This window comes from Toxorhynchites rutilus, chromosome 3 (genome assembly GCF_029784135.1).
Source record: "Toxorhynchites rutilus septentrionalis strain SRP chromosome 3, ASM2978413v1, whole genome shotgun sequence".
NCBI classification, from domain to species: Eukaryota; Metazoa; Arthropoda; class Insecta; order Diptera; family Culicidae; genus Toxorhynchites; species Toxorhynchites rutilus.
The window spans coordinates 82491412-82517865 of NC_073746.1; the positions used below are offsets into that span (position 1 = coordinate 82491412).

The window sequence follows — 26454 nt, forward strand, 5'->3', positions numbered from 1 at the left end:
GTCTAGTCTAGTGATTAAGTATTTGAATTTTTAATCGTTTTATTCGCGATGACAGTGGTACGGTGTCGACGTCTGGTGGCGACTTCCAATTATGGGCCATAATTTGGGTCCCAAAATGGTTGTGTAATCTCTATCAGATTAGAAGACACGAAGCCAGTTTTAAAATGTAAAAATTTGAAGGAATTCTTTACATCATGTTATTTAGTTACTTGAAACACGTATTTTTGACTTTTATTTATCCATTTGTCTATCCATTTCTAAACATTGTTACTGAATCTTTTCATTACAATATAAAGTTGTCTTCAAAAACAATTTTCGTATAAGATTTTTTCACCACCTGCAAAAAAAGGGATTTTCATTTGAATAGAATACTAATTTGATACGTAAAAGTTAATTTTCATTCATAAAACGCATGAAAATCAATTATTGTTTGACGCTCCCCTAAACTAGTAAAAAAGACTCAACGTCAACGCCGTCAACGCGGATAGCGATGAACCTAGAGATAGGTTTTTGTAATGTTTGACAGCTGTTGCCAAACCCACTGTGCCGTTTTCACCGATTACCAAGCGAGTCCCGGTTACACCCTTCACAAATGAACGTGTAATATTTATGGGAGAAATGTTATAATAGAAATGAAGGATGAAGAGGATTAAAACAAACAATAGATGGATAAAATGAATTATTAATTTGAAAAGAAAGTTGAAGGTTTGAAAGAAATAAAAGTATTGTGGAAGTTTATCAAATTGAGAATTGAAGCAGAATTGAAGGAGAGATTAATTGGAGACCGGGAGAATTAGGAATAAAAGAAGAAAACCAAATGTAAGGATTATTAAGAATTACAAAATTATATTTGTTTATCAAAAAATAATAAATTTTAGCTTAAAGCTGTGTTCATACAACGTCGCTGAAAAGAGGTTTTAGACTCGACATCCTCCCGAAATTCGTCCGGCAACAACAGCTGTCTGTTTCGACTGCTGTCAGTGGTCCTCCTACAGTGATGATAATTTCGTCATGATCCGTATTGAAAATTGATTTTGAACATTCTCGTCGGAAATTTAACCTGGCCAGGTACAAAAAGACACGACCGCACTGTTAACGTAGGAGCACGAAATTTAGTGTCGGCGAGAATACATTATAGAAATTTAAGAATGAAGCCTTCAGTACAACAAATGTTCACCTTCAATTTTCCATCGAAGAATACAGCTCTCATTGCTGGGCAATGCTTTCGTCACATTTAGCTTGAAATGCACTACACTTTGATGCCACGTTTAACTCGAAAACAATTCTTGAATTCACGTAAATTGAATGGTGGATCGAAAAATAGTTACCAATAGTTCCAAACACACTCCAATGTAAGTCCACACAAGCTCTCTCTTGAGCTTGAGTTTGGGTAGACTGTACACTTCGTAGTTGCGCTCCGTGATCGACCTGAACCAACGAAATCACACAAAGAACGCACTGAATGGCGCTTGGGAGTAGCAAACCATTCTCATTGTGCAAATTTCGGTGATTCTAGCACGAGCTTTCTCTGGCAAAAAATAATAAAAATCAAACGCATTTTATTACTTCCGGATGAGTCTAAATTTTACAAATAAATCTTTTATGGAAAGTTTTGGTGACTCGGGGAAGAACCGATTAGTTTACGTGGTTTCGTAGTAGCTACTGATGTGATGAATCGTGATACATTCTTCACTTCGCGAGAATAATACGGCGAACATTGTCATTCCTCATGTTGGTGTTAAAGATAGAACAGCTATCACGGCAGGTTTTTTTCCAGTTGACATACACACGATCACAGACGATTATATTTGCGTTTCGCCAAAACCATTATTCGGATTTCCAATAAAAAGAAACATTAACCCGTTTTATGCCAGGCATTCAAAAAATCGTACAGCAACTTCGATAATTTTCATGGCTTTGGAAATCAACCTTATAGTAAGGTTTTGGCATCAAATGATAGCTTAGTATATTAACTACCACATACTATCAATTTCATCCAAATTTGTTTCACTCTCTTGGGCATAAAAATCGATTAAAAGCAACTGTGTACAGAAAGTACATAACCTCACATAATCTAACAAAAAGTAAAACCTTACAAAATTGAAAAATATGTAAACTTTTCTACAATATTACTTTGATAAAAGAACACACATTGTGATATAGGAAAAAAAAACCCATTGGATTGAACCTGAATGTTTTGATTTTTTGTCATTTTCCGGAAAACGGAAGAATGGAAAAAATATTTTTTTAAGATTGGGGTTTCTGTAACGCTAATAAACAAAATTACTCCAATGGCTTTTGTTATAAAAATAATTTTTACAGCTTGGTCGTGAATGTGTTAAATCACTCAACACGTTGAGCCCCGTGTCGGTCCCTAGAGACCAACGTTGAGCTTTTTGGTAGGAAAGCGCTGACGGACTGCGACTGACAGTTACAAAATAAGAAAATAAAAATATGTACGATTCGATTTCGGACATTTAACAAAATGGGACTACTTCCTACTCAAATTTCTGACTATTTTCAATTTATAAAATAAGTATCATTGGAAGCTGGGACCGACACTGATATTGTGCAAACGCTCTTGACGCGAGCTGAATGCAAAGCGCAACATGAAAATACGGGGCTCAACGTGTTAATGCATAAAATTGGGTAGGTTATATATATGACATAACCGCAAGGTTGACGTAGGACTACCGTTGGCTTAGTAATGATTTGATTGTATTGATTAAATTATTCATTGAATGAGCGTTGTGTTCGTACCCGAGCTTGAAAGTTCATTCGCCCTTTAGTATCTGTAATAACGGTTTTCCCAAGCTTCTCGGTTTTGTAGTCTGTAATTATTGATTGTATTTGTTTTTTATAGTTTCCATGGTATCGGGACCATGGTCGCTATATTTTTTTATATTTTTTCTTGAAAGCTGAGGATTTGTTACATAACATATACAAAAAAATGGATGGGCTATATCTATGATATAACCGCAAGGTTGGCGTGGGATTACCTTAGCTCAGCAATCATTTGTTTGTATTGATTAAATTTTTGATTGAATAAAACTATTACCGAATTCAATTGAATTCAATATATTTGCTTTGTGAGTAAAAAAGATTGTATAATGCCATGTAAGGTCAATTCATGCATTTGGATAGATTATGTTCTTCGTAAGAAGTAAATTTAACGACAGTCCTTTTACGTTTGGTATGATGACATCTTGGTTTTGAAGTCTGTGTTAGACAAACACATTTCAGTCGGAACAAAAATGCCCCCGATTTGCATCTATTTGCAATGCCAATTTCCCCACGCTCCATGGATTAGAAGTCTGTGTTAGGGAAACACATTTCAGTCGGAACAAAAATACCCCCGACTGTGTTCATGTATTTTCAAAGTACCCCCTACTTGCATGTATATTTGCTAAGCGGATTCCCACAGGTATATTGATTTTGAAGTCTGTGTTCGGGAAACCGTAAATAGGGCCAATCAAAACTAGGCAGTTAGGGCGTTTAGATAAAGCTTGACATTCCACAGTCATCAATTGTTTAACTAGTGAAAAATAACATTTTATTAATTGCGATAGAAGCGTAGAAATATTCCGTATCAATTGATGCAAACATCTTTCCGATCTAGTAAGAAATGTTTGAGTTATAAGCATTCGGGATCTTTAAATTTTTCCTGCATGTTCTGTGTTTAGGTTTTCATTTTACCCCCCATATACTACGGTTAGACGTAGTCCCACGTCAAAATTATGAATGAAAATTATTTTTCCCAAATCACTTTTGCTTGCACGTAGGGAGAAAAAATCATACAAAAATTGTGTCTAAAGATAATTTTATATTATAATGGTAAATTTTGGTGAGAATATTTGGAAATTCATAGAAAATAGTTTAAATTAGGGTCAGAACAACGTACTTCTAGTAGGTATGTAACACCAAGAAAAAAATTTCATACAAATTTTACTAATTTAAAACTGCCTTAGGGCCGACTAATCTGATAGAGAAAAGTTGGCCTCATACAAACTAATGTCGTATCCAGATGTCGTTGATTAAATTATTCATTGAATGAGCGTTGTGTTCGTACCCGAGCTTGAAAGTTCATTCGCCCTTTAGTATCTGTAATAACGGTTTTCCCAAGCTTCTCGGTTTTGTAGTCTGTAATTATTGATTGTATTTGTTTTTTATATTTTCCATGGTATCGGGACCAAGGTCGCTATATTTTTTTATATTTTTTCTTGATAGCTGAGGATTTGTTACATAACATATACAAAAAAATGGATGGGTTATATCTATGATATAACCGCAAGGTTGACGTGGGATTACCTTAGCTCAGCAATCATTTGTTTGTATTGATTAAATTTTTGATTGAATAAAACTATTACCGAATTCAATTGAATTCAATATATTTGCTTTGTGAGTAAAAAGATTGTATAATGCCATGTAAGGTCAATTCATGCATTTGGATAGATTATGTTCTTCGTTAGAAGTAAATTTAACGACAGTCCTTTTACGTTTGGTATGACCATTCCGCCGTCAACGCGAATTGAGTAGGGGAGACAAGCCAGTAAGTAAGTACTGTAAAACCTGTTTTTGTGCAGTTTTTTTTTTGTGCGATTTTTTTTTGTGAGGTTTTCTGTTCTTGTGCGGTTTTTTGCGCGATTTTTTTTGTGTGGTGTATGAAATGAAGCATATTCGACGGAGTTATCGTCCATTTAGTATTTTTCGATGGTTTATATGGATTTCAGTGCAAAAACCATATTTGCGTCTCAATTATCCACTTCTGAAATCATAACCCCTCCTCTCATCAAATGGTTTTTCCAAGTTTTTCCAAGTTTTTGCATGACATGATTACTAACAGCAACACGTTTCGACATGCAACTAAAAGCACAAAACAGCCACGCGCAACCGAAAAGGCAAAGTGTCTCATCGCAAACCAGGGAAACCAATGGAAATTGAAGGGTGAATGGCGTGGATTTGTGTTATTTTCCTGGGGGAAACTTTTTTATGCGGTCCATATCTACCGCACAAAAAAGTTTTTTTCAAAATGTGTACCGAATATGATTTTTTAAAGCTGCTGGTGAAGTTTCACACGATTTTTTTATGCGACTTTTTTTGTGTGGTCCCAATCCCCTGCACAAAAAAGGTTTGCCTGTATAGTCGGATGACGCAAGGAATAGCAGCGTAACAAATAAAAATATGATCTGACTATCCTTTCCGGAGCTAGCTCACTAACACACTATGGGTAGGATTCAGTTGTGATAACAGAATATGAAACATTTGCCTCGCCATATGATTTATAGTTTAGAACTGCTTATTAAAAAAGCCAGTTAAAGAGCAAAATGACACCTTTGACAGGGATCCTTGTATGTTTCTTACTGATAATTTCCATTCTGATAAAGCAAAAAAGATTAAAAACTATGATAAATCAGGATCATTCTGGCAAAATTAAGTGTTATCAGGATATCAGGGAACGTGCCAAAGAGTCTGGGAAATCCTGAAAAATCAGGAATGTTGACATCTCTGATCAGGATTAAAAAAACATTTTCTTTCTTGAACAGTTAATTTACAAAATTATTCGAAAAATAAGGATTGTGGACGCAAGATGGTCCATGTTCCTTGGGGTGACCCCTTTACCACCAATTCCTCTAAACAAATAACTCCAGTTTGTTTTTGTTATTTATCATTTTGGTCATTGATTGTAATTCAGAAAAAAATCTCCGCCCAACGTGGGGCTCGAACCCACGACCCTGAGATTAAGAGTCTCATGCTCTACCGACTGAGCTAGCCGGGCAATTGATAATTAGGATCGAAATTCAACATACACACCACCAACTCTCACACAGATTGAACAGCAATATTTGAATAGGTCGCACACCAGTCCGTCAAAATCCCTCCATCTGATTGGATTCCAATGAGTGAGACAGCACATCTAATTAAGTGTCGCTGCATCGAAAATGTTTCCGCAAACTACTTTATCACATCACAATTTCGTCCCATTCTATTGAAGTATTCACATTTCCAAATAACATTCAGTGTAATTGCAAACAATTAAATTAACAGCAGTCCAACATGAATCCTTTCCAGTATTTACTTTCGTATCATAACAAATCCACTAGATCCATCTCCTTTCCTCTCACACGTCTCGATAGACAAGATTCCTGTTGGAGCCAGTCTGTCGCAAAACAGTTCCCAGGAAGCCAGATTTCTGTCCACCCACGACGTTCCATGCGGTAGCATCTAGCGTGACACTCTTCCACGAAGCGAAGGGGGCGACCTACCTGTGTCAGTTGTAGCCAATTCGATCGAGTACAGCAAAATAAACACCAAAATAATAACATCAACACTCGCACCTGACGCGGCCATTTTCATTCGCGAACCGAGAGTTTATCGTTTCTGTTTTTGTTTTTCTTATTTTTTAGCTGTTCGCCTCCCCGCTGATTTGACGTTTCGCTACACGGAGAAACATTTCTTCGCGCTCGTTGTTGATGGGTGACATTTCTGAAGGGATTATATTCTTATTAGCATGAGCGGGATAATCGGATTCATTCAATTCTCATATCGTGGATCTTTTCTAATACATTTTGTAAACAATTGAATTGTGAGATATTTAATTTAGTAATAAATGATATGTATGCAATATTTTTCTCATAAGAGATTCAACCGAACATCTAAATTGAAAGTACAGCAAATGAAACACTTTTCTCAGTGTCATTTCGTTACTTTTCCTCAAGTGTATTGTATTATTTTTTCTCATTCGCTCAACGGTAATTTTCATTTTCAAGTGCAGGTATTCCCTGAAATGCCACGAACAACGATATTGAAGATTGTTTTTTTCTCTGAACATGGTAAATGGAAAGCCATTTAGCGTATTATCGTGTTTTGACGTAGGAATACGTCTTTCATTTCTATACCGGGGTGTAAAATCAAAGTTTCGAAAACGAAAGCGTTACGCCGGAGACCGAGATTTTGAGTGTTAATAGCTCCTAAACAACTGAACGAAATGGTATGATAAACACTTCATTCGAAAGATAAAATGTCTACGCGTTCTATACTTGTTACTTTCTGATCCAAAAACTTGTTTCAATAGTCTTAAATTTGCTTTCAAAACAGGCTATTGAAAACATCAATCGGTATATAAGCGAGCGCCGCTCGGAAATCCACTCAGTTCTAATTGAACAGCGATTGGAGCATGTTGTCGCTGTTGTGGTGAAGCTCTTCATTTATCATGAAAGTGCGGATGAATGGTGTCACCAAGAGCCTGTTTGTGCACCTTAGGTCAGAAGGGAATCCATCAGGAGGAGAGTGATGCCACAAACGGTTCCCCGGGAAGATCTCGAAGCTGCCGCTACACACACACACACATACACGTGCGGAATTCTTTCCGTTTGGATGCCATTCAGCATCGAAAAAGATCCGAAAAATAATCTGCCAGTTCCTCTGGGAATTTAAAAATACATTCATGTGAAAGAATTTATTTGAATGTTTTCTATCCATGTAACACTATGACCAAATATGTTTCAATCAAGTGCTATTAACAGATGGTTATCGAGTTAGCATTAACCACTGGTGGGCTTCCAGTATCGAGGAAAATGTGGAAATATTCAATCGTTACTGAAAATAATCAGCCATTTCCTCTGGGAATTTATAATTACATTCATGTGAAAGAGTTTATTTTAATGTTTTCTATCCATGTAACACTGTGACCAAATACATTTGGTTTTGTGATTTTTCAATCAATCGCAATTAACAGGATAGCCTCTGAAGATTATTCTTCCCTATCAGTAGGATATTTCAGTATCCAATATTGGATGCATAAAACCTTGTGCCTCCAACGTAACGCACTCGTTTTCGAAGTTCTCCAAATATTCATTCATTCAGAATGAATTCAGATTTAACTTCAAACAAATGATCTCTAAATCAACGATAGTCCTACGTCACCCTTGCGGTTATACCATAGATATACCCACTTCCTGTTTTTAGAACTCATTGTAATAAATATTACAAAAACACATGAAAAGTGGTGTTCATAATATGCATTATGTTGGTTAGAGTAAAGATGTATGATTTATCGAACAAAACAAAAAATAATTTAATAAATCAATTTTTATATTCGTTTGAGTTCGATTGTGAAGATATATATGAAAATTGTCTGACAACCATTGCTTGCGTTCACTCGCGGCAAAACACTCCACGAACAGTTTCGCCGCATCGCACCGCGTTTTGTCAGGTTCGGGCACTTTGCATTTGATTTCCGCATTCGTAAACGAAAGAACTTTCCTGCAAACGAGCCAGCGCCCCCGCCTGCATCGCATCACGTTCATCACAAAATTGTGATGTGATTGTCCTCGGCTGTTGTCCCAGCCGGATTCGATGCGAACACCATCTTTCCAGTGCTATTATCGCCTATCGCACTCAACAATCTGCCTCAGTTTTATTTCTTGGTTCATGGTTCCTCCTCCATACACCGTTAACCTGTACTCCGTCGAAAATTGTTCTGAGCATTCGTCGTTTAAAAACACCAATAGCTCGTGAACTCATGCTCTTGCATGTCCCGTAGAGGACTACTAGTCTTATGAGGGATTTGTACTTGGTACACTTCGTATAGGGTTGGAGTTCGTTGGACGTTAGGGATTTGTGAAGCTCATAGTACGACTTCCGTTGACTATGTTTCTTCAAACATTACGGCAAACTCGTCAGCCACCTCGATACTCTGTATGCTACCGTCGCATGCACTCTTTCCATTATATCCACATCGCTGGCGAAATGTATAAACTGAGTGGATTTGTAAAAATATCTTTGCCCTGCATGGTGATACACGCTTTCCGCATAACACTTTCCAGCACCACGTTGAATAGCAGACAAAATAGTCCGTCATCTTGTCAATGTTCCATATGAATCTGAATCGACCCCAACGGATCATAGATCCACACATTATTCATAGTTGCCTAATTAAGTCTGGTCCGTTTCCGGGGAAAGACATGCTCGTCTACGATTCTGCATAGCTGTCAACCAATTATTATAACATTGAACTCCACGAAAAAAAAAACTTAATACGGCATTTCTGAAGGATATATTGCGGTAACCGAGATTACCTGATAACTTTCCACAAATATATTCTATTGGCAATAAGCGTCTAATAAAAGGATCTGGGATAGAATTTCGTGGGAGCAGTCCACTTTTTATAGATGGGACAACTGAATAACTTATTCCTGGACTCCTTCGGCCATGCCTCATAGCCGGTTTGAAGTTCTTTTGCTAGTTTGTTAGCGGTCTTCTTAGAAATCATACAGCTCGTCGTTGCTCACAAAACTGTTAAAATCCTCTCATTCCTCGAGAACAATATAGTTGTTCCATTTTTCCATATTTCATTTCTCACAAGAGACGTTTTCTGTACCGAAAAAGACAGTTTGTTCCCTTGTCCTTGCTGTTCATCCGCGTTGACGGCGACTGTGGCAGGTGTTCTGATTTGTTTTTTCAATTTTTGAGCACTAATTTGATACGAAAAAGTTAATTTTCATTCATAATTTCTATTTGAAAGGTATTCATTCTGCCTGAAAACCCATTATTATCTTTGACGTTTCGTTCATTTCGTTTTCACCGTGAAGCGTGTACGGAAATGAGGCCCAATAATTGCACTGTTTTGAAGAGGCTGAATGAGATGACTATTACAACTGAATGAAGTTGAAGAAAAAATATTTTCTGGGGATTTTAATTCAAGTATATCCACGAAAAATACCAATAACGCCCAAAACGTACACAATAGTAATATTTCAGAGAAGTTCAACTTTCGGTCTGTGACACCGTACGCGAATATACGAGTTATTATTTGCGCGCGAGTACAGGACAGTAAAGTGTTCGACTGGAGATTTCCAGTCTTGAAATACCAATTTTTGACGTAGAACTACGTCTTTCATTAAGGGTGCCAAATCAGAAAACAGGTCACATTTTTATGAAATAAAGTTAACGTTAAAAATTATTTTTGCCGCGAGCGTTTCCATCTTCCCATATATTTGTTCTGTCCATTTGTGTGCTTTCCCGAACAGAGCTGTCTATAACGAGCAACTTATCGACGACCAACGGAGGGGAAATTGTAGGATTCAAAGTCTCCGTGAACAAAGGAAAAGTAGAAAAATGAAGGGGAATACTTGCCTAGAGTATAAACAGTGGATCTCGCTGAGGCAAACTTTCATTCGGCATCGGACTGTTGAGCAATCCAGTTCACTTTGCTTTCGCTGCGCTTCGATCTAAGATTGGACCCCACCAGTGGAAACCCAACTTAGATATCGTCGTTTGGTTTTTCTGTTCGTTTTTCGCGTTATTCGTATCGTGTGTTTTTCTTTCCGCGTCATAAATTGGACGCTTCGCGTAGTGTGTGATGAGCAAGAAGAAGAGGAAGGCAGGCTCGAGCCCTGCAAAAAACGAACGCATTGCCAGGAGCAATGAAATTTCGAGGCAAGCGTCATCTAATGATGCACGCGATGTTGGTGCAGTGAAAAGCGCTCGCACTGAACCGAGCCTTCGCGAGCTACCGCATCGAACAACAGCGAAGTAGGCGATTTCGGCGCGTCGGTCGAAAATGTAAACGCCGTTACCCAGGCAACAAACAAAATCAAGCTCCCCCCGCTGGTGGTAAAGGTGGTCGCTCTTGACAAACTCATCAGCGAATTCCCATCGATGGGTATTACAACAGAGTACAAGCTGTGTAGCATAGTTCAGTCTTTTTCCAAGCAGTTAACATTTTGTTTTCCGTCATCATAAGGGCTTCGTTGGTGCCTTTGAGAATGCATTAATGCATTAAACTGACGTTATGGCGAAGCAGGCGTTAAGGTTGTGCGTCAAAAAAAGTATTTCGGGAATACCTAGAGTCTTGAATGTCTTCCTGGAATGTCATAAGTTATTTGGGTTCGCGTGCCAGTCGCTAAACTGCCTTCAACTAGGATTGCATTTGCGCTAATATTGATCATAATGAAGCATTGCTACTGTTTTCGAGGTTGTTTTTAACATAAAGAGATTATTTCGTTTGTTTAGTCACCAATAAAGTAAAAGTCGTTCTGGAATTTTGTATGTGATTAGGTTTCGTCAGTAACAAAACTTCCTCCACTAAGTGTGACAGCTGCGCTTCTCTCGAGCATGAGAAAGTAATGCAAATTTCTTCGAGGCCAGTAATTTTAACAGAAGCGTTTCTTTTGAGAATAGCGCAAAATGATGAGAAGTGTTTATATTCCTAGTAGTTTCAAGCCACCAATGTATGGCTCTGTGTGCATACTATGGCGAACGCTTGTTTGGCGCTTGGTTTACGTTGTACGAACGATGCCTAGAGGTGCGATTCCTTTGTGGTAATACTTAATAACATGTAGATTGATATTTGATACTTGCAAGTGTTGTCATTGTTGTTGTTTCTCATCTGATGTTGCACTTTATTTAAAACCATTATTGTGTAACAATAATGGAAGCCTAAGAAATAATTCTCATTTTTTAACGTAGAACTACTTCTTTCAGTAATGGTGCCTTAAGGGGATTCCCGGAATAAAGGCCCATTTATACGTTGCTAGTAGCTGACTTCACAACGAGCAGCTACTGACCCGGTGAACTCGCTTGACAAATGGTTGACTCGCCTTGTCCGTTCACACAATGTGAGCTGCTGACAAGAAACTAGATACTAAGTACGGGTTTACCAGAGATGCCAGACGATTTTTCAAATGTCCATCAAATAGTCAGAAACAGCAATCAGGTCCGAATTTGACAGATGATTGATCCGAAATCAACTTATTTATTGGCTGTTTTCGGCTTAGGTTTTCAGTTGAATTTATCATTACACAATTTTAAATTTTATCGCGAGACACACGCTGGCCGTGTTTACAAATACTTTGTGCTGAATTTCTTTGAACTGAGGGTACTATCCGAAAAAAGCAGAAAGAAAAAAGGATTCGGGCCAGGAATTGGATGCAAAGAAAAGGAGTAACAAATACAATACTGGAGTAACTCCACGATGATGATCCCCGAGAGTACAGAGCAGTGTTGGAAATAACACCTGAAAAAGTGAAAAAACTGTTGGATTTAATTGCTCCACAAATACAACGCCAATATACACTCATGAGTGAAACTAGAAATGATGTGCCTTTCTTCTGGAATATGGAATATATATCAGATTATTGTCGCTATTTTTTAGAACCTCGAAAGCATCCATAGCTTAATTAATTCCGAAAGTATGTGGTGCTACAAATGGCAGTCTAAAAGATTTTTCAAAATTTGATTTACTTCGCGTTGACAGCAGCTTCGTGTACCAATTTGTGAAATGAAAATGATAGTAGATTCGCCGGAGGAATAAATACGTCTCAAAAACTAAAATAATGAATGAAAATATACTTTTTTTCAAATCGAATATGTATTCTGTTTCTTAGAACAATACTTTTTTTTGCAAGTTGTGAGTGAATTTTGAATGAAAATTGTGCCCGATGATGATTTTATATTTAGATTCCCAATAAAACTGTCTCAATAAGAAAACGTGCCCCGCCAGTGTGCCAAACAAAATAACAACGATTCCGTTTAGAAACTATTAGGGTTTTATTTGTTTTTCCAATATTTTTCAAGTCTATAAATATCTTCGCATATTTTCAAATATCTTAAAAATAGAGACATTTGTTTACATTTGGCATCCCTGATTCGAACGCTAAATTCTGTTTTTTGACGTTTTGAGGGATGCGAGTGCGAGTAAATTCAAAAAACTTTGAAGTAGCTCGCACGCCGGATTACACATGACACTAACTGGCATGATGTGTTCACATGGTGCGAGTAGCTGCACTGCAGTAACTGACCAGACCGACTCGTATGCTTACTCGCACCGTCTGAACCCGGCTTAAAGCGCAGGAGAAAACGACTGCAACAGAAACCACCACTCAAGTGTAGTAGGCTATGAATATTGTGGCGCGAAATTGTATTTCAAAACAAGAATTAACCGGGCAAACGTAACGCCCCAGGCAAACGTAACGCCCCGGGCAGACGTATACCGTCCGACGCTCGCTAGAGCTCGGTCGGGCATTGCTAAAGGATCGTATCCTATGTTTCAAACTAACCGGGCAATCAGTGGATCCCAGGTTTGCGTGCGAGACACCGCCGCTTCCGACGGCGGGTCGGCGGTGTACTCGGATCACGTCATCTTAGCGGCTTGGGCCGCCTCGATTCCTTATCCTCGCCAAATGGGGACTTCGTCCCCATTACATTGTCCTCAGAATAAGTTTCGAAAAACGAGAACAAGAGAATATATTTATAATAGAAATGTGAGGCATTTATACACATGATGTTTTTCCCGCGCCAAATATTTCTAGCCTACTACACTTTTTCTAAGTGGTTGTTTCTGTTGCAGTTGTTTACTGTGGCGATTTATTTCGGTCACGCCTTAAGGCCCATTTATACGTTGCTAGTAGCTGACTTGACAATGAGCAGCTACTGACCCGGTGGACTCGCTTGACAATTGGTTGACTCGCCTTGTCCGTTCACACAGTGTGAGCTGCTGGCGAGAAACTAGATACTACGGCACGGGTTTACCAGGGATGCCAGGCGACTTTTCAAATGTCCATCAAATAGTCAGAAACAGCAATCAGGTCCGAATTTGTCAAATGATTGGTCCAAAATCGACTTCTTTATTGGCAGTTTTCATCTTAGGTTTTCAGTTGAATGTATCATCACACAATTTTATAGCAAAACAAACGCTGATCGTGTTTAAAAATACATACTTTGTGCTGAATTTCTTTGAACTGAAGGTACTATCCGAAAAAGCAGAAAGAGAAAAGGATTCGGGCCAGGAATTAGATGCAAAGAAAAGGAGCAACAAATACAATATTGAAGGAACTCTACGATGAGGATCCCCGAGATTACAGAGCAGTGTTGATAATAACACCTGAACAAGTGAAAAAACTGTTGGATTTAATTGCTCCACGAATACAACGCCAAGATACAGTCATGAGGGATGCTGTACCTGCAAGAGTTAAATTAGAAATGACATTGATGTGCCTTTGTTTTGGAATATCGTTGGGATTGTTGTCGATATTTTTTAGAATCTCGAAAACATCCATAGCTCAGATAATTCCGAAAGGATGTGATGTTATAAATGGTAGTCTAAAAGATTTTTTTTTTTAATTTTATTTATTTTGTGAAATGAAAATGATAGTCGATTTGCAGGTGCAATAAATACGCTTCAAAAATTTTAATAATGAATGAAAATGTACTTTTTTAAATCGAATATGTATTCTGTTTCTTAGAACAATACTTTTTTTTGTAAGTTGTGATCTGATAATGATTCTATATTAGAGATTCTCAAGAAAACTATCTCAAAAAGAAAGCGTGCCCCGCCAGCGTGCAAAACGAAATAACAATTATTTCGTTTAGAAACTATGAGGGTTTTATTTGTTTTTCCAATAATTTTCAAGTCTATAAATATCTTCACATATTTTCAAATATCTTAAAAATAGAGACATTTCATTACATTTGGCATCACTGATTCGAACGCTAAATTCTGTTTTTGACGTTGTGAAGCATGCAAGTGCGAGTAAATTCAAAAAACTTTGAAGTAGCTCGCACGCCGGATCACACATGACAATAACTGGCATGATGTGTTCACACGGTGTGAGTAGCTGCACTGCAGTAACTGACTAGACCGACTCGTATGCTTACTCGCACCGTCTGAACCCGGCTTTAGGGGAGTATTCTAGTCTAGAAAATTGAAAAAATGCAATTTTTTTTCATATTTCTGTAGTTTAGGCATTCAAGAATATACCATAGAAAGGACTTATCGAAAATTCTGTTATTTACCGAGGTAAGGAAATTTTGGTGATGCGGTATCTATCCTGGTACGGCCAAAACAATGAACTTCAAACGCGTTTTTCTCGAAACTAGTTTTTTCAAACTGGTGTACACGATATCTCAAGTTCTACTGAACCGACTCGTGTCAAATTTATATGGATACAATCTGCGGCCATTTCTCTATCCCATGAACCTCTAAAAAATAATACTTTTAAGTTTTACTATTTAAAAAAAATCGGGAAGCGTTAAAAAAACTTTTTAAATCACATTTTGTTTTTCAAACGGCCGCCATTTAGCCAAAAAAGATGTTTTTTACTTGTCCGAGGTTCATGCGATAGCGAGATCTTAACTGATTCAGAATTTGTTCGATTTTTTATTGTTTCAGAAAATCAGAATGGCTGGAATCGTGTACGCCATGGCACAATTTTTTTGACGTAGGACTACGTCTAACCGGAAGATATAGGGGGTAAAATGGAAATCTAGGCACTGAACAAGTAGGAAAAAATGCAAGATTTGGAACGCTTATAACTCGAGCATTTCTCAATAGATCGCAAAGGTTTTTGCATCAATTGATAGGAAATATATCTACGCATCTATCATAACGAATAACATTTCATTTTTCTTGAGATAAATAATTGAATAATTGTGAAATATTAAGCATTGTCAAAATGCACTATGTGCCTATTTTTGATTGGTCCATTTTGTGCTCCTCAAATCGTACCGACAAAAACGGGCAACCAGAGCAGCAGCGAAATAGAATAAAGCACGATTGGAAAGGAAAAAGAAAACAATGAACGAAACATTGGTCGCAGTCTCACACATGCGTAATTCTCGAGCCTGCCAGTCAGCTTAAAAATCCCCGCTCCGCTGCCGTAACGATCATTCTCATTCAAACCGTACACCACATCGGTTCGCATCACAACACATCAACAAACCAACCCAAGCAGCCATGTCTGGACATGGTAAAGGAGGAAAAGTGAAGGGAAAGGCAAAATCCCGCTCGAACCGTGTTGATCTGGAGTTCCCCGCAAGGGTAGCTAGGCCGAGCGCGTTAGTACCAGTGCACCAGTCCACCTAGCCGGCATTATATAGTTTCGGCCGCCGAAGTGATCGAGTTAGCTGGTAAAGCTGCTCGCGACGATAAGAAAACCCACATTCGGTTCTGTGGACATCAAGACAACAGGCAGTTGCAGCGAGTGGCGAGTGGCAAACGCAATCGCAAAACGGCATCAGGTAGCAGAAGAAAAAAGTTTGTCCTTTATACACACTGCTTTGGTGGCAAATCCAGAACAAGGCGGCATCGGGGGCGTTCGAAATGGTTTTTTTTCAAAACCACGAGTACTAAATTTTCTAAATTGGAACCATTCCATAAAACAAGGCGCTTTTCAGAGCCATTAAACCTTCCAAAAAAGAGTTTAGGAAATACAGTTCAATGCTTTCTAAAACAATATCCAAAATAATAATAAAACACAAATTGATTTTTTCATAATTTGTTTGCCAGGATATGATGAGTATGTGAATTTGGCAGTTGTTCTGAGGTTATTGATTTTCACCAATTCTTAAATTGCTTCTAGATTGAAAGTACAGTAATTTACACTTATCTCGACATTTAGCTAATTGAACGGACCAGTAATGCAACATATTTAGTTGGACATTTTTGTAAACATAGAGTTCGGGGTCCAAATTATGACCCCACATTGAAGGTCGACACTGTACCACTGTCATCGCAAATGTTCAATTACAGGTTAAAATTACCTCCAATCCGATACTGAGTGGTGGTAATGCGACGTGCCATTGAATGTAATTTACTGTAAAATATGTCACAAGCTGGATGGGAAGAAATTTTCCAACTGTGAAAGCTGTGGCGAGTGGCAAACGCAATAGCTAAACAAGGTTTAACCGAACAAGATGGGAATATCGAGTGATAACAAAAACACAACACCAAAGGTTCTTTTCAGAAACATCAACATATTCATGAAGAGTAAACAGTAAACAAATCCATTTTGACGTAGGACTACGTCTTTCATTTCAATACCGGGGTGTAAAATCAAAGTTTCGAAAACGAAAGCGTTACGCCGGAGACCGAGATTTTGAGCATTATTAGCTCCTAAACAACTGAACGAAATGGTATGATGAACACTTCATTCGAAAGATAAAATGTCTACGCGTTATATATTTGTTACCTTTTGATTCAAAAACTTGTTTCAATAGTCTTAAAATTGATTTAAAAACAGGCTATTGAAATCACCAATCGGTATATAAGCGAGCGCCACTCAGAAATCCACTCAGTTCTAATTGAACAGCGATTGGAGCATGTTGTCGCTGTTGTGGTGAAGCTCTTCGTTTATCATGAAAGCGCGAATGAACGGTGTCACCAAGAGCCTGTTTGTGCACCTTAGGGCAGAAGGGAATCCATCAGGAGGAGAGTGATTCCGCAAATGGTTCCCCGGGAAGAGATCGGAGCTGCCGCCACACACACACATACACGCGCGGAACTCTTCGTTTGGATACCATTCAGCATCGAGAAAATTCCGGAAAGATTCAATCGTTGCTGAAAAATAATCTGCCAGTTCCCCTGGGAACTGAAAAATACATTCATGCAAAAGAGTTCATTTTAATGTTTTTTATCCATGTAACACTGCGACCAAATATTTTTCAATTAAGTGCCATTAACAGGTAGTTATCGAGTTAGCATTAACCACTGGTGGGCTTCGAGTATCGAGGAAAATCGGGAAAAATCTAATCGTTGCTGAAAAATAATCTGCCAGTTCCCCTGGGAATTGAAAAATACATTGATGCGAAAAAGTTTATTCTAATGTTTTCTATCCATATGACACTGCAACCAAATACATTTGGTTTTGTGATTTTTCAATCAAATGCAATCAGCAGGAAAGCTTCTGAACATTATTCTTCCCCATCAGTAGGATATGTTCGTTTCCAATATTGCGCGCGCAACGGAAAATGTTTCACATCGCGATAAACATAATTCTCAATCGATTATTGCTCAGTCGCTGAAAGTTTCAAACTCAGAGAGCTCATTCGCCTCTAGTTTGCCTTTCAAACTACCATCGTAAACCACACCTTCTTTCTATTCAATCACGGACAAAAAGCATACTTAAGCAATATTCTGAAACGCATTCATTTTTCGTGATTACATCGACAAGACATCATCGTTAATGAACGAGTTGAACGAGCTGGACGAGCTTGATGGTGAGGGATCAAGGGATTCATTACCTGGCCTGACCTAACCTGAAACGCATTCAGTTTGTTTGGGACTGTGAAGGAGCGCAGAAAAGCCGATCCATCAGAAAGAGAAGAGAAGACGACCGAGAGAATACCAGGTTTCGCTTGAGGCATCGGAGCAATTGCCATACACACACACACACGCATACACGCGCGCAACTCTTTACGTTTGCTGGTTATCGAGAAGAATCCGGAAAGAAGTGATCGTTGCTGCAAAATAATCTGCCAGTTCCCCTTGGAATTGAAAATTACATTCAAGCGAAAGAGTTTATTTTAACGTTTTCTATCCATATAATACTGCGACCAAATACAATTGGTTTTGTGATTTTTCAATCAAGTGCAATTGACAGGTGGTTATCGAGTTAGCATTAACCACTGGTGGTGGACTTCGAGAAGAGTCCGGAAAGATATCGCTTCTGCAAAATAATCTGCCAGTTCCCCTTGGCATTGAAAATAACATGCAAGCGAAAGAGTTTATTTTAATGTTTTTTATGTTTTTCTGCGACCAAATACATTTGGTTCTGTTATTTTTCAATCAAGTGCAATTAGCAGGAAAGCTTCTGAAGATTATTCTCCCCATCAGTAGGATATTTTCATATCCAATATTGGATGCATAAAACCTTGTACCTCCAACGTAACGCTCCCGTTTTCGAAGTCCCCCAAATATTCATTTATTCTTTCATTCAGAATGGATTCAGATTCAACTTCAAACAAATGATCACTAAATCAACGATAGTCCTACGTCACCATTGCGGTTATACCATAGATATAACCCACTTCCTGTTTAACCCTCAGCTCATAAATATTCTCTTTGTGAATATTTTTTCTTCGTACATTTTTGTTTTTTTTTAGTTTTCCAAATTGGCCTGAAGGCTAGGAGCGAATGAACTGATTCAATTAATTATTCAAGTCTTAGGCTTGCTCCAGCTCTGCAGTCTTTGTCACAGCTATTTTGCTTGGTACCAAAGAAGAATGGACATCGAGAAATCGCACGCAGCGATGCAGTGATATTCGGTGGACGCACCACGTCGATTTTCATGCCGTCTGGTATCAAGTGCTTCTGTATTTTTTGCATCACATCATTCTGCGTCAGTAATGCAGTATGAGATTAAAATTTCAAAAACGAGAGCGTTACGTTTGAGGTGCAAGAATTTAACTGTTAATACCTCTTTGCTGGATTAGAGAAATAGTATTGATGTTTGTTACTTATTGACCCAACTTTTCCAGAGCCTCAAAAACTGTTTTGACTATTGAAATCACGAAAATGTATAAATATTGGTGAAATCACAAAAATATATAAAAATACTTGAAAGTTAATCGAAGTCAAGATTCGTCAGCCGGCTGTTCGGATTCCTTGGTGTAGTGATATCTGCTTATTTATTTAAATGTTGTCTCTTGCCTTAGAAAACAAAGCCACATTGGAAAACTGAACTAAACACATGGCCATGAGAGAGGCCATCACTGATACCATTTCAATGGAATGTTGCTCAGGCAAATGTTCTGAAAATGGAGATACACATGACATGTTTATAAGTAATGACGAAGCCCTTTTTAGCATTCTATGTATTTTTGCAAACCAGAATTGATCCCTTTGCATATTTCTTTCGGATAGCTGAAAAGTGATTAAAAAAATGATTCGAATATTATCAGGAACGAAAGGTACTCTTCGTGGATGCAAATTTAGTATTTTATTCAAATGTTATAATTTTTCATATGGTTGAAAGTGTTAACACAGAATCCTGTGTTCGCTAGTATAAATATCCAAGTGATTATTAGCAATTGGAAATCCCAATTTTCGATGCTATTCTGAATTGTTTTTTTTTAATATAACTTTTATCTTACAATACATTACTAGAAAAGAAACATCTTCAATAAATGTCACCTGTACCAGCATCGAATAAATAAATAGCTTCTTCTTCTTGAATGGCGTTAACGTTCCCTTGTGGAACTTTTGCCGTCTCAACGTATGCATTAACTAGCGTCATTTATTAATACTTGGTCGAGATTTCTTAAGCCAAATAACACGCCTTGAATGTATTCCGAGGGGCAAGCTCTTGAATACGCATGACCACAGTGCAAGTCGAAGGAAATTTCATTGACGAAAAATCCCCCGGCCAGAACGGGAATCGAACCCGAACACCCGGCATGATAATGTGAGACGCTAACCACTCGGCCACGGGTGCACTAAATATAAATAGCTGCTGAACATAAATATATGTTCCGAAAACACATAAAGTATGAATGAAAGTTTAAAACGTTTTAAAAAGGTCAAAATGAATAAAAAAAATGCACTGGTGAAATGAACATTTACATTGTTGATTGAATGAAACTTCAGCCAGTCAAATGATCTTCCTTTATATGAAAGCACGTAATTTGCTTATCATCCAATACTAAAAAGGATTACTTTCAGCCCTGGCTGGATGACTTTCAGCCAGGATTACTTTACAATAACGATTAAATAGTATTTATAGACAGTGCTGACAGCTACTTGAATAAATTATACGGCATTTACATTTATAGGTCAACTTTTTGAGTAATCGCTAGAAACGAAACTACGAGACACAGAAAGCTGTCGTTTTAGTAAAATATTAAATTATGTTGATTGGATTATTAGTACTTCAAAACACACTTCGCATAACATATTATGCTTCATTCTGATGCATGGCACGCGGTCTTCCTTCTATCATATTGTTCTGTTAAATAGTTAGGATGTTACTCATAGCCTGTTTTTGCTTTTTGTGTAAATTTGGCTCTCAATTTCTGATAATGCCTAGGTGCCTAAAACACCAGTGTTTTTGAAAATATGGTTCAGTTCGTTCTATCAAATGCCTTTTATCACGTTCCACGTTCCCCGTGTGACAAAACGTGTCCGGACGGCCGACAAACGCACAGCTAAAATTCCGACGGTAAAGTGCCCTACATTTAGGGCACGAAATACTAGCAAAGACATGACGGCTCGCCATATTCTTCCGGTGGTTCGATTTTAAAGCCATGTGTTTCCAGGGCTTGCAGCTCCAGCCGGGATCGGTTCGATTCGACCAATGTATTGGCGATGTCCTGAAACATCTCCTCCAGCCCTTCACCCGTTTTGCAAGACGTCTTATAGGTCGCACTTATTAGGCTTTGACACTGCTCGCAGAACGACTCCATATCGGCTTCGGTTACTTCTGGATCGCCGGTCTGCTCGAGATCAACTTTATTGCCAACGAGGAAGATTTTTGCGTTCTCTGCATATGTAACCACATCCAGCATGTGCTGTGAAAGGGAATGGAACGATGCGGGATTGTCCAAAGCGAACACCAGCAGAGCTGCTTCGGCGAACTTGTAGTAGCTCGATGTAACGGATGCAACACGCTCCATGCCACCGGTGTCCCAGAGTTGAAGCTGGAACAATAAATCACTTAAAACATGCTATTATTTTTATTTTTTGTATACTAGCTTACCTTAATGTTCCGCTCTCCAACGGTGAAGTTGCGATCGAAGTGATCCAATCCCAACGTTGACTTCCGGTCTGTGGCCGTCACGAATGTGTTGGTTGCGAACCGTCGGAAAATAGAGCTCTTCCCCACCCCATACTCCCCGCAAAGAATTATTTTTTGCTCCGGAATACGCACCGAGGCCATCATTTGCACTCTAATCTATATATTTCAGGAATATATTCCCTGTTTCGCTGATTAACAGTTTTAGCAATAAATACCGATTACTTGAAATCCAATTATTTTAATCCTTTTCACTTCAGACGAAAGTAGTCATCTATTTTTTTCGCGGCTGCCGAGCACTGATTCAATTAATCGTCTATCAACCAGGAGTCTAATAAATTTGACAGTTTTTTATTTTGGTTCGCTTAATCCAATGACAGGGTGCAATTTAGGATCGAACAAGAAGTTAAATACACTGTTAATGGGATTTGTTTGTACGAATCTCTAAAGAAAAAGAAAATTTTCGAAATACTTTATTAAACTAATCTTGATATTTTATGATATTTTAATAGTTTAAATTACATTATTAGCATCGCTACCAGATTCCAGTTTCCCGTAATTTTTTTTTAGTATGGGATCTGCCCTCTGTCGAAAATATATCCGATAAATATCAGTTTGCGAGCAAAAGTAGTCTCAAGCTAAAATGTGACTCAGAGATCAATAAGAAAAAGATGTTGTGCAATGATTTTGAAAGTAGCGGGATAGATAGCACCTGCTACCAATCCAATCAGTCATAACCGATTGCTCCGTGCCGGGAGGTTACGAAAGCTGAAGAATGGTTCAAGAAGATGCAGGAGAAAATGTTAAGTTATAAATGTGATGAACTCCATACCATTCAGTTTTATATTCATTGGTCTCTGTTTTCTATTCTTACAGCAAAAGTAGCGTATTATGGACAGGGTTTCGATGGCCCACAAACAGCGGTAGAACATTCTATCCAACATATGGTCAGCCTATCTTGGACAAAATAAAATCTCATCCCCAAATGCTTCATATATTGATTGTAATCTCGATAAGGGATTTGTATTTAATATTTGGCAACAATGAGCTTGTCAATTTTCTTATACGTAAAACAAGGGTTTTCCACGTACATATAACTCATCATCACGGGAGAACGACTGATCAGATATGCGTCTTCTGTATATCATTGAGTTTATTTTCACCCAAATTAGAATGATAGAATACTTTGGAGAATATTTGAGATGAATAGAACAATACCAAAAAATTGACTAAGCATACCTCATATATAAAACAAGGTTTTTTCAAGGATATTTGCGTGTAGTATGTTTTGCAGTAAAAATCATCAATCAGATCAATTTTACAGATCTGAAAGATTGAATTATTGTTATTGCATTGCGATAGGATTGTTTTATTTATTTCCAGACCCCAGACCCACTCATACATGATCTTTTTGAGCAGGTATCTGAGCGCGGTTATTGAAATAGGACTATTTTCAATTAATTTATATGTATCAACAGTGGTCCAGATAGCAAAGGCACAACAGAGAAACACACATGTTGCAGAAGAAGTATCATTATCATCCATAAAATTGTTGCAATAAATATGTGTGGGTCCATTAAATACAGTGCTGATTTAAGACAATTTCTTAGTGCTTACTGGTTACCTGAGTATAATAAATTTAAAAAAATCTCTTCGTTTTTACTTCGTTTTGAAACACCCCCCACCTTCGCGTTCACACAAATAAGGATACACTTTTCAGCGGAAATAGAGCCTTTGGAATTTAAATTAAAGATAAACAGCCGCCTATTTTGGGTTTGCTCTTTTCTCACCAAAGTTATTTTGATTGAATCCCTCTTTATGCCTTCTTCACCCTCATTTATATTCATATATTTGATGAAGGTCGTATATTTCAAATGAAAGTGAAGCCGGTTTTGAATGTGCAAAACTTTGCACGTTTTCTTACTATGAGCAAGTTCATGGGTCCAATCGCAGAATTGATCATTGATTGATATTCTAATCGACCCCGTTGAATTTACCTTCTACTATAAAATTCCTAGTATTTCTAACAAAACTCATCATTATAATGGACCCTATTATAGAAATCGAGGCGATAAGAATTTTGCTCGTTAGCTCTATTTTACTATTATAAAAATCGAGCAATTCGATAGCACCGAGCGAGTGATAACTATCGATGCAAGTGTCAGAACTTTTCGAGTTGTTTGGTTCACTTGTTGCATATCTTCAGAGCATTATTTCGGGAAACATTTCAGAAACGCTTCAATATATGCAATTTGCAACACATGTTCGTTTGTTTTGATCAGCATTTGTTTTACGGTGCTGCCAGAATAGTCTATACATGGTAAGGGTTCAATCCAGCATTATTTATATTAATCATGTTATAACTTACAATGCAGAATTTACTTCCAGTGCATAATTCAGCGCATAAATGAGTGGTGGAAGAAAAAAAAACAAATCACCACCAGTTTGAGCGGCTCCTTGAAACAATGGAAGCGAACGTAGACATTACTCGAGATCTTTGTGAAGGCAGTTCTAATATAATCCCGGTGTAGGAAAAGTTGGAGGAATCCAGAGAGGAACTTAATGCACTGAGACCACCAATGCATCTAGGTTCAGAATGGCAAAAAGTAAGTATTTCTTTTACGATATACATAACTTTCATAAGTAAATTTTATCATACTCTTTGAATTTCTTTCAACCGAATTTCCTACCTAAAAATTGCTTACTTCTACTAGCATACATTAGTATGTTATTTTTGGCAGCATTTTTCTTTTTTATTGCTATACTATGCCAAACTATACCACTTTCACTACAATAGATCAAACTAATGGTCGGAGTGGTATGATGCTCTATACCGTATGCTAAAGCTATCCTGCAAAACAATAATGATTTTATTCAAATTACAGATTTGGATTGACATGAGTGGAAAGGTAAAGAAAACACTAGCACACAACAAGCGAGAATTTAGAGCAACAGGTGGTGGCCCCAATACAATAAAGCTATCGACGCTAAAAGAGAATTACATGTTACATTACATGAATAACAAAAATTGTTTTGCTAAAAGAAAAGTGAAATTCGTGCATGACTCTTCACGGAATTCCATAGATTTTCTAATAATTATATTTTTTGTACAGCAAATTGTTCCACGCTGTCGTTTTTATTACACATGCATGCGTGCCTTACGCCTATAAAGCTTTATTCTTTGAGGGAATATCAATTTACTCCAAAACATAACCATATTAACACTTTTGGAAATACATTTTCATAGCAGATGCCTCAAAAAAAGATTTGGCATCCTTTTTATAGTGCTTCATGAAACATTTCAAACTTGTTTCAAAATATTTCATCACAACCGCTGACTTTCGAGCTTGCTAACGAATCGAGCAGTTTTCCTCGATTTCTATAATTCCAGATTTTACTCGGTGTGATAGTGATAGTGATTGTATCGAATCCTCGATTCGATTTCTATAATAGGGCCCAATATCAGATTATTTTCAGACACAATTCTCGTTCAAGATTTTTCACTTTCACTTATCACTATGTAATTATAGAACATATGGGAATTTAATTTTCCGAGTTTTCCCTTTTTCCTTCAGAGTTTTCCGAAAATTTTTGGTTGAAATATGTGTAATATTTTTATGGGACCTCCTCTCCGTTCCAGAGGAGGGAGGAGTGTCAAACCATCATAGAAACATTTCTCATACCCAAAAACCCTCACATCCCAAATTGTGCTTGATTAGTTCTCGAGTCGTGCAGAAGTTTGTGTTTTGTTTGTATGGCAGCCTCCCCTTAGAGAGGAGGGAGGAGAAGTAAATTCACCATAGGAACTTTTCGTGTCCCGTAAAACCTTCACATGCCAAATTTTTCTCCATTTGCTTGATTAGTTTTCGAGTTATGCTGAAATTTGTGTTTAATTAGTATGGCAGTCCCCCCTTAGAGAGTGGGGAGGGGTTTCAAACTATCACGAAAACCTTCCCGGCTCCAAAAATCCCTATATACCAATTTTCATGTTGATCGGTTCAGTAGTTTCCGAGTCCATAAGAATGAGACAGATAGACAGAAATCCATTTATATGTATATATATATATATATATATATATATATATATATATATATATATATATATATATATATATATATATATATATATATATATATATATATATATAAAGAACATATTACATCATATTGAAATGTCAATGAAATGCTGATGCACTCGAAATTTGATTCACTGTTCAATTAAATTTCAGATAGCCGCGCGAGATAGCTGGTGGATGATAATCCAGACGACCGGAGTTCAAACCCACATCGGAGCAGTTTCCATCAAACATCAATCTGTGCCATTTTAAACATTCATATTCCACTCCCAACACAAGTCAATCAAACAATTATTATTTCTACAAACATAATTACTCATATATAAAAATGGCGATTCGTGAGGCTATAATAAACATTTCACGAAAATATTTTGCGCTATTTGTTTTTTTATGTCTGTAATAAATTGTATATAAGTATGGCAAAAGTCGTATTTGGTGCTTTGACAAATCATGAATATATTCATATTAGATCGCAATTCAATTTTAACATAATCGCTATTATAGCCGGTCAAAGTTGCATATTCATCCAAACAAATTCGGTAAGCATTTGCCATGTATGTATATGGCCTCCACTTTTGCATGCATATGCCAGTTAGGCGCATTATATGCCAACCATATTTTAGGGCATATGATGTTATATATACGCTCGTTATGCGATTTAATGTTTGCTGGGTATAGCTACTACGTCCATGCATCAATCATCATGTGATGGAGATCCCAGCCTCTCACTCCACATATGATCGTTCTGCTGTATCGGTAATTGGTGCTATTTATTAACCCAACAATGGAAGCCTCATATCAACAGTCCCGTTGTGTCCAACTGTGAACATTCGAAAAATAGGAATATTCTCACGCCGAAAAATGCGACATGT

The 26454-nt window shown here is 37.6% G+C and overlaps 2 protein-coding genes and 1 non-coding gene across 3 annotated transcripts in view; all 3 read right to left on the bottom strand.

Moving 5' to 3' along the window:
• The window catches only part of LOC129774718 (bone morphogenetic protein receptor type-1B), a 422669-nt gene extending 416281 nt beyond the window's left edge, over nt 1-6388 (bottom strand). The window contains exon 1 of the mRNA XM_055778612.1: nt 6264-6388. Within this exon, the coding sequence (XP_055634587.1) occupies nt 6264-6354 (91 nt within the window). The 5' untranslated portion in view covers nt 6355-6388. The remainder of the gene's footprint in view (nt 1-6263) is intronic.
• Nucleotides 5704-5776, bottom strand: Trnak-cuu (transfer RNA lysine (anticodon CUU)). The gene has a single exon. It is a non-coding gene; the product is annotated as a tRNA-Lys (tRNA).
• Nucleotides 6389-20520: 14132 nt separating the features above from the next.
• On the bottom strand, nt 20521-21846 carry LOC129776560 (uncharacterized). Its single transcript, XM_055782272.1, has 2 exons — nt 21471-21846; nt 20521-21411 (listed from the first exon to the last, which is right to left on the bottom strand). The coding sequence occupies exons 1-2, from the start codon at nt 21651-21653 to the stop codon at nt 20965-20967; spliced, it is 630 nt and encodes a 209-aa protein (XP_055638247.1). The 5' UTR covers nt 21654-21846; the 3' UTR covers nt 20521-20964.
• Nucleotides 21847-26454: the final 4608 nt, after the last annotated feature.